The 16,033-nt window shown below is 39.9% G+C and overlaps 1 protein-coding gene across 3 annotated transcripts in view; it reads right to left on the bottom strand.

Moving 5' to 3' along the window:
• Window positions 1-16,033, bottom strand: part of tiam1a (TIAM Rac1 associated GEF 1a) — a 333,343-nt gene that overhangs the window by 155,994 nt on the left and 161,316 nt on the right. For all 3 annotated transcript variants that reach the window (XM_043700703.2, XM_043700702.2, XM_043700705.2), the window contains exons 7-8: window positions 11,727-11,912; window positions 7,884-8,030 (exon numbers count right to left, since the gene is read on the bottom strand). In XM_043700703.2, coding sequence (XP_043556638.1) covers window positions 7,884-8,030; window positions 11,727-11,912 — 333 coding nt within the window. The remainder of the gene's footprint in view (window positions 1-7,883; window positions 8,031-11,726; window positions 11,913-16,033) is intronic.

Here is a 16,033-nt window from a genome sequence, read left to right as displayed (position 1 = left end):
AAACAGTTTTGGTTCCCACAGCTAAAGAAAGATATACTGGCATTAAAATAGTCCAGAAATGTTTCACTAGGTTGATCCCAGGTAGATTAGATTGAATTAGATTCCCTATAGTGTGGAAACAGGCCATTTGGCCCAACAAGTACACACCAACCCTCTGAAAAGTCATCCACCCAGACCCATTTCCCTCTGACTAATGAATCTAATACCACAGGCAATTTAGCATGGTCAATTCACCTGACTTGCACATCTTTGGACTGTGGCAAGAAACCAAAGCACCTGGAGGAAACCCACGTAGACACGGGGACAATGTGCAAACTCCACACAGACAGTCGCCAGAGGCAGCAGTGTTAACCACTGAGCACTGCAGCTCCGATGGAGGGTTGGAGGTTTGTCTTTTTTGGATATGTTAAGTAGCTTGGGCCTGTATTCATTGGTGTTGAGAAGAATGAGAGACAACATTACTGAATCATACAAGATTCGTGGGGGATTTAGGATGTTGCAGAGAGGTTATTTCACTTTGAGAGAGCGTTTCGGACTGGACAGCATAATCTCAGAGCAAGTCACCTGGTTAGGATAGAGTAAGAATTTTTCTCAGAAGGTAATGAATTTGTGGTATTCTTTACTGTGGAGGGCTGTAAAGCCTTAATTCTATTCAAAGCTGGAACAGACAGACTATTACTCAGTGTGGGAATCAATTTTTACGGGATCAAGACAGAAAAGTAGAACTGAGAATTATCAGATCAGCCATGATTTCAAGTGGCACAGCAGGCTTGAACTGAAAAGCCGACTCCTGCTCATACAATTGCAATGCTTTTGATTGGAACAAACAGCTGACTATTAGTACAACCATCGCTCTTCATTAAACCTTTTCCAACCTCTTTTTTCTGTTATTTTGGCCCATGTATAAAGGAAGTTAAAACGATTAACAACATTCCTTTCAGAAATGATGTAACACAACATTACATTCAGCATGATATTGCATTTCACGATTTTGACAATTTCATTTTTTAAAACTTAAAATATATTACTATTTAGATATTGATATCATTAAACACATCTCAATACAAATTAAATCCATGTCACACAATGCTACCACATGCATTTCTCCTTTCATCTCAGGAGGGTTAGCCACTCACCACAGATCAGACTATAGCACATATTCGTTCCTGCTCTCATCTGCTAAAACTGTTAACTATTCCAGGATCATCCTGACTGCATAGGTAATTCACAGCTGTGCTTCATTACAACTAGTCTGAAGGCCTTCTCTCCTATTTCTCGACTTTCACCGTCATCTAATGAAGAGCAATGAACATCTTTCTCTCTAATATTACAACCATCTGATCAGCTCCGTCTACCATGTGTTTCCATTTAATTTGTCCACAAGGCCAAACTCTCTCTAAAGCATCCTTGCGATCACCATGAACCCACATCATTATCTAATTTCCCTCCTAGTTCGAACCTTGTCCACTCAGAGATCATCTTGACCAGGAAACCGACATCCTTCTCCCTCAATCCTGTTTACCACCTAATTCCCTTGTTCGTTCATCGATTCAATAATTCTCTCTCTTAAGGCACTGTCCCTTTCTCCTTTAAATGTGCAGCCATTATTCTAGACAATCAAACTGTGTCCTCATTGCCCTGTCAAATTATTGTCACACTCTGACTTCCCTTTCTTCAATGTGCTATCACCTCTTAAATCAGTAGCCAATTCTCACAAAACCCAAAAGTTTTATTCCTGACACATCAAATTCCACATTCCATACAAACATTTACTGATTATAATGGGGTTATTTTTATACATTTTGCGCAATGTGGTGTCTTGGGTATTTGATTTGTGCCAAAATCGTTCACAGCTACAATTCATCCATCTGTTAAATCAAAGTCACAATTGACAATCAATGTGACTGCGCCCTCTTCACCTTCTTCACTCTGAAGCCTTTGGCAATGTTGACCACAGCATCCTCTTCCAAAACCTTTCCATCTTCCATTCAAAACTAGTTGCAGCCAGAGAATCACACATAATAACCTCTCTTCCTCGTCCCACACCATTACTTCTGGTTCAGCCCAAGCTTTTATATTGGGCATCCTCTTATTTCTCATCTACATTCTGTTTTTTGGTGATATCACCCATTTTCCACACCATCAATCTTCATATGTTAGCTGCCAAATCCACCTCACGACCATTTCTCTTGGCTCTTCCAAAAGCAAAATCAATTAAATATATCATACAGAAATTCTTTTGCTTTAGCTGCTGACACCAACTCTGCTCCCAAGCCATTGAATCAATTGCTTTCTACTATATTTACCTGAGGATGGACTGTTTGCAAACAGGACATCATTTATGTTTTCAAGAGGCATTTATGGCGACAAGCAACAGTTGAAAATTATTGTTTTCATATCACTCCATGTTCTTTCCATCCCTTCTATCTGTTCTTTCCACCAATACAAGACCCTCTGACAGCAGTGTTTACCTAATTCTCATCCCCTTCGCAAGTGCAATATTAATTATTTCACCATTGGTGGCAAGGTCTTGGATTAGTGAGGTGCTAAACTCTTAAATTCCCACTGTGAAACTTATCACCTTTAAGAGTATGTAAAACTTGTCTGTTTGATAAAGGCTTTGGTCATCTGCTCTAATACGATATGCTGTTCAATGTCGCATTTTGAATTGTAAAATTTTGTAAAGCACCTCAACATATTTAATACATTAAAAGGTGCTATATTAAACCAAGTTTTTTTGGCTGTTTTTGTTGATCTACATGATTTGGAGATGCCGGTGTACAAAGTTAAAAATCACACACCACCAGATTATAGTCCAACAGGTTTATCTGGAAGCACTAGCTTTCAGAACGCTGCTCCTTTATCAGGTAGTTGTGGAGTATAAGATCGTAAGACACAGAATTTATCGCAAAAGTTTGCAGTGTGATACAACTGAAATTATGTATTGAAAAAGACTTGGGATTGTTTGTAAGTTCCTCATCTTTTAGAATGACCTCGTTGGTTTCAGTTCTTTCATATGTAAATCGCAGAACTTGTTTTTAAAGTTACATTCTCAAGTGAACTTTAACAATAGGTGTCATGTTGGCCCAGATAATGCATTTAAGGTGTGAGCTGCGCTGTGTGAGATGGTCTGTGCCATAATGGTCAGACTGATTCTAATCTAAAAAACAGATTGACAGACAGGGTCTACTTGAGTATATGGGTCTATAGGAGAGTGTGCGCCTGTAAGAGAGTGTGCGTGCGCATCTCGTGTAATGGGGTCACCTGTAGTTGACATGAACTCAAGGTCCCGGTGGAGGCCACCCCCCATGGGAACCAAACTTGGCTATCAGCCTCTGCTCAGCCACTTTTCATAGTTGCCTGTCCCGAAGTCCGCCTTGGAGTACAGTCACCCGAAAGTCCACGGTCGAATGTCCTGGACCTACAGACATATACACACTCTCATACACTCCCACACTCTCACATGCACCCGCTCACAGACATCTACCCATTTACACTCTCACAGACACTATTTCACAGACACTATTTCACAGACACTATTTCACAGACACTATTTCACAGACACTATTTCACAGACACTATTTCACAGACACTATTTCACAGACACTCCTAACCCCTGCACACCCACCCCCACACAACACACCCACATAGACAGACAAATTTGTGGGGTGAATTTGTACTTGCAGAACTACATTTTACTTGGCTCAAAAACTGCATGAATCCATGTAAGATTCTGTAAATCTGTTTGTTTTTTAAGATTACAATCAGTCTGAACATTGTGGCACAGTCTGTCATGTCTGTCCAGATAATGCTCACACCTTAAATGCATTATCTGGACAGACATGACACCAACTGTTAAAGTTCACTTGAGAATGTAATTTTTAAAAATGTTTTGTGCTTTACATATGAAAGAACTAAAACCAACATGTTCATTCTAAAAGATGAGAGACTTAACAATCCAGGTCTTTTTCAATATATAATTTCAGTTACATTCCACTGTAAACTTTTGCTATAAAATTCTGTGTCTTACGATCTCATACTCCACAAACACCTGTTGAAAGACCTGCTCTCCGAAAGCTAGTGCTTCCAAATAAACCTGTTGGACTATAACCTGGTGTTGTGTGATTTTTAATTTTGTTGATGTAGTTAACAAAAAAATTAATGATCACAATCAAAATTTTTTTATGTAAAGGAACATAGTAGAGATTAGTGAATTTCAGTTCATTTACTAACTCACTGTAAGACAAGGTTAAAAAAAAATCTGAAATGCATAGAAAAGAACTTTCATGATCAGTGTGTTTCTAGCCTCATGAAGACAGAAGTACTGCCAGATCATGTTCTTATGAACAAGGTCTTCTGTATATATTCCTTAACATAGAGGTAGGAGAAAGTGAGGACTGCAGATGCTGGAGACCAGAGTTGAAAAGTGTGGTGCTGGAAAAGCGCAGCAAGCCAGGCAGCATCCGACTGGCAGGAAAATCGACGTTTCGGGCACAAGCCCTTCTTCAGGAATGAGGCTGGTGTGCCAAGTGGGCTGAGATAAAAGGTAGCGGGGGGAGGGCTGGGAATACGATAGGTGGAAGGAGGTAAGGGTGAGGGTGATAGGCCGGAGAGGGGGTGGGGGCGGAAAGGTTGGGAAGAGGATTGTAGGTCAAGAGAGCGGTGCTGAATCTGGGGATTGGGACTGAGATAAGGTGAGGAGAGGGGAAAATGAGGAAGCTGGAGAAATCTACATTCATCCCATGTGGATGGAGGGTTCCTAGGCAGAAGATGAGGCACTCAGAGATGTGGCTGTGGTAGCGAGTCTGTTTCAGGACGTGGCTGAAGAGCTTCAGGACAGAGGAGATGATCTGGGGAGTGCAGTGAGAGAGGGACTCACTGAGATCTTCTGCCTAGGAACCCTCCAACCAAACGGGATGAATGTAGATTTCTCCAGCTTCCTCATTTCTCCTCCCCCCACCTTATCTCAGTCCCAACCCTCAGATTCAGCACCGCCCTCTTGACCTGCAATCTTCTTCCCAACCTCTCCGCCCCCACCCCCTCTCCGGCCTATCACCCTCACCTCCTTCCACCTATCATATTCCCAGCGCCGCCACCCCCCAACTACCTTTTATCCTAACCCGCTTGGCACACCGGCCTCATTCCTGAAGAAGGGCTTATGCCCAAAACGTCGATTCTCCTGCTCTGCAGATGCTGCCTTAACATATAGGTGTCAGTCACTCACTCACCTAACTTGCTGTTAGGATTTTGCATTAACTAATATCATTTTGCAGCTCAGAATCTAGTTATGCAATTGATTAATGTGCAGTAATAGCACCATGTGTGATGTAAACTGGATATTTCGTTCTCTTCTGCATCAGTCATCCTTCAGTAGGCGGACCAAGGCCTCACAGATCGTCTCACAGTTTTATCTTAGAGACAATGAGCATGCCAACTAACAACTAAAACAACTTCCACCTTTTTTTCCCAACTTGGAAAAATCAGAAATAAAGTGTACTATCCCCATGAAGGGGACAGATTGATTTGTTTTTTGTGATACTACGTCTGCCTTCCCAGACAACGTGAAACTACAAATCGTAGCTCCTGTAAAAACAAAATGTGGAAACACAACCCGGAATTAAAGGAAAGGAAAATTGTCCACAAAGATATTGTGAAAACAAGTGATTAGGGAAGGAAATCTTGGAGGCAAGACAGGCTTAAGGCAGCAAGTGCAGTTAACTCTTTATTAACCTCTGAAATAACCAATCAAGATACTAAGTGGCATCAAACCTTCAGAACCCAATGACTGGCAATAAATGCTTGATTTGCCAACAATTTCCCCCATCAAGACTGAATAAAAAATTGTGAATAACTTAAGCACTTATTCTATCCAAGAATTTTCATGGTTTGAGACTTAAAATTTAAAAAGCTGCAATGATCCTTTATTTCTAGCAGCAGTAGCTTGCATCTGACTAAAGGTTGCTGAGGAAAATGTTGCTAGGTAACAGTACAGATGATAATTTGTTCAGACCCATTTATACCAAAGCAGGTTATTCAATTAAATGCAAAGCCTTCCTACTTATTTTGAGAATGTTTTTTCCTGTTGACAACATATACTCCTTTTTTTCCTCTCATTCCCCTTCTTTTTCAATTTTTTAATTCCTCTCAATTTTGTTTTGCTTATATTTCTACTCAATTCTTCGTCAGTGCTCTCTCTCTCCATTGTAAAGCAATGAATAAGACTGCTTATACAGCAAAGAACAACCTACATACAATGTATTGATATAATTTTATTTAACTGTACAATAATTGGTTAGTTAGCCACTGAAAGGGCTTGGCAAGCTATTGACTGGAAACAAGTTGTTACAATTGGTCCACCTCCACTTACTCTGTGTAATTAAGAGTGGGATTATATATTGGTTCTGCCAGTGATACCCAGAACCCAAGTTTTTTTTTAAACTGTGATCTCACACATCAGTAGTACATTGAATGGATGCCAGCATCTAACGGAACTGCATAGCAGGGTTCTGAAAGCACTTGGATATATCCCATGACCAGGAATTACATGGAAAAGGGCAAGACTGAGACTGGAGTTCAAATCTAATGTATTTTTTGAATACTGAACCAGGACAAGGACGAGAGGTGTTGCAAAATCATCACAGATTTTCACGGTGGTGGTGAGAGGTAAGTTCAAGCATGTGTGATGAAAAGTCTATAAATATATCTTGGGATTTAGATTTCAAAACTGGAGACAGGTGGATGTGTATTGATTTAGTGAAGGTAATTTCTTTTTAAACAGGTTTGAAAATCATTTGGACCCAAATGTATGAATTCCAATAAAACAAGTGATTACAATTAAGTGCCTGAGATAACCACTGTCACAAGAATGGATGGAATGTATATTCTTGACAGTATGACAAACAAACACATTAAAACAATTAATTGAACCAGAAGTTCAATGTCTCATATCAGAAGATCCCAGAGTTTAGATCAAAAGGAATAAGTTTCTCCTAATGGGAAATCAAGTTTGTTGAGGAGAACCAGTCATCTCAGCAGCAGTGGTTTCTCGATTATAAGAGCTTCCAAGCAGGAGAATTTGGATAAAATTATCACGTTGTCAGATTTGAAAAGCTTAACTTTGCCATAAAATTGTTCCTATGGTGCAAGTAGTATAAAATAGGGAAAGTCAATTAAGTAACAATTATGAACAAACAAACAGAGGGAGAACATTTCTGTTGCCAACCATTTCAATACATAATTTGCTTTTGTGTTCACAGTTCCATTTAGACCTGCTGCAGTGGTCCAGTGAAGCCCAAGAGAGTGAGGTTGGAGGAAGAGCACTTCATTTTCCACTGAGATATTTAACAGCCATCAGGAGTCAAGACTGCAATCAATAACTTCAGGCTAATTTGACACGTCCATAATTTCCCCATTAGTCTGTATTCTTTCCCTGTGATAATTATCCCTTTTGAATAGCATTGCCCTTCACCACAATCTTAGGCAGTGCATTCGAGATCCTAATCAATCTCTGCAAAGAATTCTCTAAGTCAGCTTTGGTTCTTTTGTCGTTTAACATAAATCAGTGTCCTCAGAATTCCTTGTTCCAGAACTCGCTTTGAAATTGTACATTTGTACGGTCTATTCTTGTTCTTTTCGCCAAAATACAGCATTTGAATTTCATCTGCCATCTATTTAATCATTCCATTAGCCCATCTCCTCTTGAATTATTTCAATGTTCTCCTCATCCTTCAAAATATTTCCAAGTTTTGTGTCATTTCACAATACTTTCAAATTCTGTGACCATTTGAAAACAAAAGCTTATAAAAGGACGTAACCAATATGATCATCTTTATAAATTCTTTCTGCATAAAATGGAAACAAAAGCACTGCTGAGAGTAACTAACCTGATTAATGCTCGGTCTTTCTTTTGCTTTTTTTCTTGAATTTGTATCTAATCCCCACAGGGAGGAAAATCTGTTCTTCCGCTTGCTTACAGATCTGGAAATCACCTGTGTTTGGTTCTTCAAAGCAGGTTCAGTACGGGCTGCCACCTAAATTAACAAAATCACACTTATTCTGAGATAGTAATAAATGCAAACTTATCATGAAACAATCAATAGGTTTTGTTCCCAAACACAGAGTGAACATTGCATAAACCAAAGTACATATTTGAGAATATATAAAGAATGTATGTTGTCGTTGCCACCTATTTCAGGCAGATTTTACAACTGCCCCTTATTAAACCTATTCAAAAAATTCTGTCTATTATTCAATGAAGGAAAGCATTCAATTAAATGTTTTGACAGGACCAGTATATCACACTCCATTACAATCAATGGATAAGTTGGCATGATGGCTCAGGGGCTACCACTGTTGCCTCACAGCACCAGGGAAACCGGGTTCAACTCCAGTCTTGAAGGACTGTAGTGATTGTGGAATTTGCACACTGCCTCTGCGTCTATGTGGGTTTCTGCTGCGTGCTCTGGTTCCTTCCCACAGTCCAAAGATGCGCAAGTTAGGTGGACTGACCATGGCAAATGTGCAGACTATGTGGGTTTGCCATGGGAAATGCAGGGTTATGACAGGAGCTGGGTCTGGGTGGGATGCCATTCAGAGGGTTGGTGCAGATTCAATGGGCCAAATGACCTCTTTCTGCACTGTAAATATGGTATGATCTAGTGGAGAAAGATCATCTCATCAAATTTGAACAGCATCAGTCTTATGAATAGTAACCTGATAACAAAGAAATTATACTTATCATATTAAAATACACTAAAATATAAAGACTAAATTAAAAATACTCAAGCCAAAGAATAAAAATATAGACGAAAAGAATTTTCAGATATAAAAATATTTTATTTTTATAATTTTTCTTCTCTCCTAAATTACTAATACTTAATGTACAGACGGTCAGTATTTATTTATTTATATACATGACCACAAGCAGCAATCATTTATGCTGTAGATGTTAATGCTCCTTTTCACCCACTGGTTTTGAAATACAACAAAAGCAGGCATATTCTAGCCTTTACACCCCTCTAGGAGAAAGTGAGGACTGCAGATGCTGGGGATCAGAGCTGAAAATGTGTTGCTGGAAAAGCGCAGCAGGTCAGGCAGCATTCGAGTAGGAGAATTGACGTTTCGGGCAAGGGCTCATGCCCGAAACATCGATTCTCCTGCTCCTTGGATGCTGCCTGACCTGCTGCGTTTTTCCAACAACACATTTTCAGCCCTTTACACCCCTCTGCCAACATATATAAACATTATCCATGAGTGGTTGGAGCACACTTTCGCATTTCAATATAATGGATCAGTTGTGTTGTTACTTAAATGGAGTGAATTTCAAAGGTTTGCATAGGGATAGGAATGGTACAGGTGGCAGCTGAAAGGATTTGGAAACACACTTACTGAGTATGGTGAAGCTATATTTTTTGATACCTGAAAATTTGAGCCAATTCAGACTTTATTTGCACACAACAAATGTATAATAAATACATTCCAGTTGGAACACGTTTTAATCTCAACTTCAGGTTTGTCTGCATCCGATTCAGAGCAAGAGGAATGACTGTTTGCAAGGACATTGACATTGTACGATGAAACTTATAAGGTAGATGTCTGTTGTTAAAGTACAACTTTGAGGCAGACTTTCCAAAGAGTGGCAACCTCATACAGATCGCCACCATTTCCCTTCTTTTTTTATGGAAGAGGGAGCCCTGAATTTGAGAGGAGATTCTGATCAGGTTTCCTTCAGAAATGTAGAGCCATTCCAACAGTTCTTTTGTTGTGCAGAAGTGAAGACGAAGACAAACCATACTCCCTTTTCACTGCAGTCAGCTTTATTCTGACATGTCAAAGGCCATAAGCCACTTTGACAACTACTGTCAAACCATAAGGTGACAGCACTGAAAAGGTAGCTTGCTAAATAGATTGGAGTAAGGTGCTCGGCGGGTAGGATGAATGGGTGCCATGTCAGTAGAGTGCCAACTGGGTAGGGGTCAAACAGAAGAGATGTCAAAGGGGGTCAAGCAACTGACATAACGTTTAGAATAAGTCACTGTGCCTGTGAGAAATTGCATCCAGTGGAGTGGGGTGGGTGACGGGTCGGAGAACTGGGGACTGACGGTGGAGGAGAAGGGTTTTCAGGTGTGTAGCAGGGGAGGTTTGGAGAGTGGGGGATGGGAGTGGAGAGGGGGAACAATATGTGCCTTTTGGGGTGGGGGGGGCGCTGAGAGTCCCACAAAGTCAGCAGTCGTGGAAGGGGGCTTGGATCACTTGTGGAACTGGGAGTAGGGAAATTGGGTCTTGGAGGAGAAAGAGGGGCTCAGGTTATGAGAGGTCTTCAGGAGATGTAGTAGAAGCGTGAATGAGGCAAGCATGCATCAGCTGAATACTTACTGGAATTAGACTAAGTATTTAATGGCCTGTAGGTGGCACAGTGGCTCAGTGGTTAGCACTGCTGCCTCACAGCACAAGGGTCCCAGGTTCAATTTCAGCCTCAGGCAACTGTCTGTGTGGAGTTTGTACGTTCTCCCCATGTCTGCATGGGTTTCCTCCGGGTGCGCCAGTTTCCTCCCACAGTCCAAAGATATGCAGGTTAGGTGAATTGGCCATGCTAAAATTGCCCACAGTGTTAGGTGCATTAGTCAGAGGGAAGTGGGTCTGGGTGGGTTACTCTTCGGAGGGTCAGTGTGGACTGGTTGGGCCAAAGGCCCTGTTTCCACACTGTAGGTAACCTAATGGAATCTAATCTAATCTAACTTTTTCCTGAATAATTGTTTTCTTAATTTCATTGGACCCATCAAATTCTGATTTAAATAGAGATTTTTTCAGACAATTTCAGGGGTAGGGAAATTGCTAAGAGAAAAATTCAATTCCTTTGGAGTGTGCTATGGTAGGGATTCCATAGCGTCCCTATATGCACGTCATATCTATGTGGAATAATGACCATCATGCCATTGGAAAATGTGGATGGTGAGACATAGTTGTTCTGCTTTCTTTTAATCTCATTTGAGGCTGGCTATTCTAAGCACCTTCTCAGAACAGAAGCTTGCTTTTCAATGTATTTTTAAAAAGATCAACATTAGAAGTCAGTTTAGAGCTATTTTCTGTCTGTGTGAACAATTGTCCTTTTTTTGTTATTTAGCAAGGATTACAATTCTGAATTGTGAAGATTGCATCTACAACTACAAGTTTTGAGCTTAACGTACAGACTTCTCATGCTTAAATCCTCAAAATCTATGTACACTGCTACTTGTCTAATTTTCATACAACTCCAATAAATCACAACTGAACAGTTCTCTTCTAGTGATATTGACAGAATGCCTGGTGGCCAAATTCAGTAACTTCCTATTCTGAACCAGAGTGCACAACTTCCGGTTCTGTTGTAAAAGCTTAATTTTCCACAGAAATTTCAATGAGTTAAATGCTTAAACATAATTGACTTTTCAGGCAATCTTAACTACTAAATGGTTGTCATAACCTAGCGACCTGCAGCTAGCCTTGAAATTTAATGATCTGAATCATTTGAAAAGCACAGTTGTACTTGCATTATTGTACATTATTGGGTTGTAGAATTACATTGATAAGCATTAAATAAAATCAAAATATGGGATAATTCTATTGGTTTTAATATACATAGTCACTGATAAGCCTTCAATTTATCTCTCAATTAATTATTATTGCTTCATTGACTAATAAAACACTCCTTCCCATGTTTTGACAGTAAAATCTAAGTACAACAAACTCACCAAGGCATGGAATGAAGACACTGAAAAAATACTTAGACGACCCATGGCTTGTTTGGTTGGCCGACTTGCAAATGCAAGAAGTCTTTTCGGATTTGGTAATTCTCCACCTTGAAGACTTGCCACATAACAACGATGTCGAAAAAGATCAATCTGAAACTGTTCTAGATTTTGCTCCCATAAATAGATCTGTTTGAACATGGGAATCAAAATAGACTCTTCATCATTACTATAACATTTGAATTGTATGTGTCATTTGTATATGAAATCTACAGGGAGTAGCTGGTAATCTCCTCAGAAACACAATGTACTATAAACAAAAGTAAAACAAAATAAACCCAATCTACTCATGGATGAAGCATTCTTATTCATCATGACTGAGGAAGATGCTTTTCTTATTCAGATTTGATCACATTCAAATTCAGAAGTAACTACATTAAAATGTCCTGCCGTCAACAAAAAACCTAAGTTAAAAAGAAATACAGCCTTTACTTCAGCAAGGCATTTGATAAGGTTCCCCATGGTAGGCTCGTTCAGAAGGTCAGGAGGAATGGGATACAGGGAAATTTAGCTGTCTGGATACAGAATTGGCTTGTCGACAGAAGACAGCGAGTGGTAGTGGAAGGAAAGTATTCTGCCTGGAAGACAGTGGTGAGTGGTGTTCCACAGGGCGCTGTTCTTGGGCCTCTACTGTTTGTAATTTTTATTAATGACTTGGATGAGGAGATTGAAGGATGGGTCAGCAAGTTTGCAGACAACACAAAGGTCGGAGGTGTCGTTGACAGTATAGAGGACTGTTGTAGGTTGCACCGTGACATTGACAGGATGCAGAGATGGGCTGAGAGGTGGCAGATGAAGTTCAACCTGGTAAATGCAAAGTGATGCATTTTGGAAGGTCGAACTTGAAAGTTGAGTACAGGATTAAAGATAGGATTCTTGGCAGTGTGGAGGAACAGCAGGACCTTGGTATGCAGGTACATAGATCCCTTAAAATGGCCACCCAAGTGGACAGGATTGTTAAGAAAGCATATGGTGTTTTGGCTTTCATTAACAGGGGGATTGAGTTTAAGAGTTGTGAGATCTTGTCACAGCTCTATAAAACTTTGGTTAGACCACACTTGGAATATTGCGTCCAGTTCTGGTCGCCCTATTATAGGAAAGATGTTGATGCTTTGGAGAGGGTTCAGAGGAGGTTTACCAGCATGCTGCCTGGAACGGAGGGCTTATCTTACGAAGAGAGGTTGACTGAGCTCGGACTTTTTTCACTGGAAAAAAGAAGGGGGGGACCTAATTGAGGTGTATAAGATAATGAGAGGCATAGATAGAGTTGATAGCCAGAGACTTTTTCCTCAGGGCAGAAATTGTTAACACAAGGGCTCATAGTTTTAAGCTGTTTGGCGGAAAGTATAGAGGGGATGTCAGAGGCGGGTTCTTTAGGCAGAGAGTTGAGAGAGCATGGAATGCGTTGCCAGCAGCAGTTGTGGAAGCGAGGTCATTGGGGATATTTAAGAGACTGCTGGACATGCATATGGTCACAGAAATTTGAGGGTTCATACATTGGGTTTACTTTATATGAGGATCAATGGTCGGCACAACATCGTGGGCTGAAGGGCCTGTTCTGTGCTGTACTGTTCTATGTTTATCCATATTCAGCATATATAAAGTTTATAAACACACAGCTATTAATTGCCTTATGAATCAGTTTTCCTTTCAGAGGTTTATAATTTATTAGTTTTTAGCTGATTTTAACATTAGTCATGCATGTTACCAATGTTTAAAAATAAACATACAATTTCTAAAGTAGTCCTAATCTTACAACAGCTTCACTCAAATCAAAAGAAACATTAATTTCTGGGGAAGGCAATTTTTAAAATGAATCAGCCTTGCTTTTATTTATACAACTGAAGTGATATTTCAAAGTACGATTAATCTAATGCTGGCACAGGAATGTGCAATTCAAACTATTAAGATAATCCAAGCACTTCTGTGTTAATCAAAACTTTTGGATGAACATTGTTCTTTTGAAGTTGAGCCTAGAAACATAGATTATTCAGTTACTGACAGCCATCAACACGTAACAAATGAATTCCCATTTCACTGGATAAACCACTAATAAGTAATGAAGAGAACTGTTGCTGATAATTTTACTGGCAAGATTCATATGATCCTCTTTCGGTAGGACTGTAAAATTACCTCTGCATTTCATCTAACTCAATAGTTTCAACGAAGTGCAGCATGTCTGAAAAAGGATACATTCAAGACCCATCTAGTCAGGTCCTTCAAGATACACACACAGGCAACTGACAGTTTTTTTAAAAAATAGGATTGCTCTGAAGAGAGCTGAAAATGTGTCGCTGGAACAGCGCAGCAGGTCAGGCAGCATCCAGGGAACAGGAGTTTCGGGCATAAACCCTTCTTCAGAAAATAGGATTGCTCTGAAGAGAGACAGATCAACCAAAAAGTAGCACAAAGAGCAAGCAGCAGGCAAAGACAAAAAGCCTCCATCAGAACAGAAGGCAAGTGACAAGACATGATTATAGCTGAGCCACTATGGATTCGAAAAAATTATCCAGGATTGAAAAAAAAGGTTGCAATTTCAGCCAAGGAAGTCAATTAAGGTTTATTTGTCTTGATTGTATTTACTGAGGAGCAGAAATCATCTTTTACTGAAAATATTAAAGTGGGTTTCCCTTGTATTTGATTGAAAATGGAAACTGAACTATCTAAAAAAAACCTGATGTCATCCCTCTGTACATACATACATGAACCAGTTTGTCAAAACAGAAATTAACAAAAAATTCTGTAGACAAGTCCTGCAATGATGCACGCATCCACCGGCTAGCACAGCAGTAAATAGTTGAACGGTCAATCCACAATTCTATTTATAGCCTTGAAGGCAGCATTATCTGCAGTTTCCCCTCCAAGTCACACATCATCCTGACTTGGAAAAACATCCCCATCCCTTCAATGTCACAAGATCAAAATCCAGGAACTCCCTCCCGAACAACAATGTACTCACACCAATTGTACTGTACTGGTTGAAGAAGGTGGTAGTTACAGGTAAGCGAGCAATCAATGGCACTCACATCCCATGAATGAATACAGTAAAAAGCTCAAGATATGAAAACACAAACCACACCCATATTGTGGTGTCAGAATTACTCTGGCACTTAAAGCTCATCAAGGCAGCATCATATCATTAAATCAGTTTTTATTAAAGCTAAAATTCAGAGGGGATCTAATCCAATGTTATAAAATGCTGGAAGCAAATTGCTTAACTTGAATAGAATTTAACACAAGGTATAACATAAACCTTGGAAAAGTTAGCAATATTGACTAAGGACTGCCTGAATAAGGATAAAGAAAAATCTGTTATAGGGTGTAAGACAAGAAAGATCGAAGATGAGAACTTTAATTGAGCTTACCAACTAATTTTCTCTGCTTCATTCTAACACTTTAACCTGTCTCCTACTGAACTGGCTGTACAATGTTCTCACAGCTCAATCCTGATATTGTTATCAGCAGGTTTGATGACAGTGTTGTTAGCCAGTAAACTGACCTCTACCTTTCAGTCAACTCGAAATATTTCCCCCTATCTTCCCTGGACCATGAGCACATCAGGCCATTGCTTTCAGAACAGTCACAGATCTCACCTCATCTGGTTGCCCAACTCCGATTGCAAATCCTAAACAGACCAAATCCACTTCCCTCACAATCCTAAAACAGAATTGACCTGGTAGTCCTTTTGTTTTAATTGGTTCATATCACACTAAACTGATTTCTTCCTCCCTTGACTTCACCATACTCCCTTTCTCCAGTCTCTCATCACCTGCAGTCATGACTTGTCTAACACCCTCCTTCACCTCAGTTACCATATCCTCTTCATCAAGAACAGCCAATCTCCTGATACCTCCATCATCCACCAGAACAGTTTCCAGGCTTTCTATTTCTTCCTTGAATGGGAGGTTTTCATTGACCACCACCCATCCCTACCTGCTGAAATTGTTCTCTCAGTATCAATTTCTCTTCTAATTGATCTCATTTCCTTTAAATAAAATGTTCTCTTTCCAAGAAAAGCAAATTTCTGCAGGTACTAGAATTTTGAAATAAAAACAGAGTGCCACAGAAACTCAGCAGGTCTTTTTGTGTGTGGGTGTACCAGTCTTAGCTATGCCTGTCTTTTTATGGGGTACACAGAACATTTCTTATTACAGTCATACTTGGGTCCTCTTCCTCGATGCTTTCCTCAGGACACTGATTAGTGTTAGTGGAAGGTCCTGCTCTTGCTGAAAATTGGAAAACTTAGTTGC

Source organism: Chiloscyllium plagiosum, unplaced genomic scaffold (assembly GCF_037043375.1).
Source record: "Chiloscyllium plagiosum isolate Xiang-an unplaced genomic scaffold, Cpla_swu_hap1 HiC_scaffold_12, whole genome shotgun sequence".
Classification (NCBI taxonomy): Eukaryota; Metazoa; Chordata; class Chondrichthyes; order Orectolobiformes; family Hemiscylliidae; genus Chiloscyllium; species Chiloscyllium plagiosum.
This window is presented reverse-complemented; position numbering and strand designations above follow the sequence as displayed.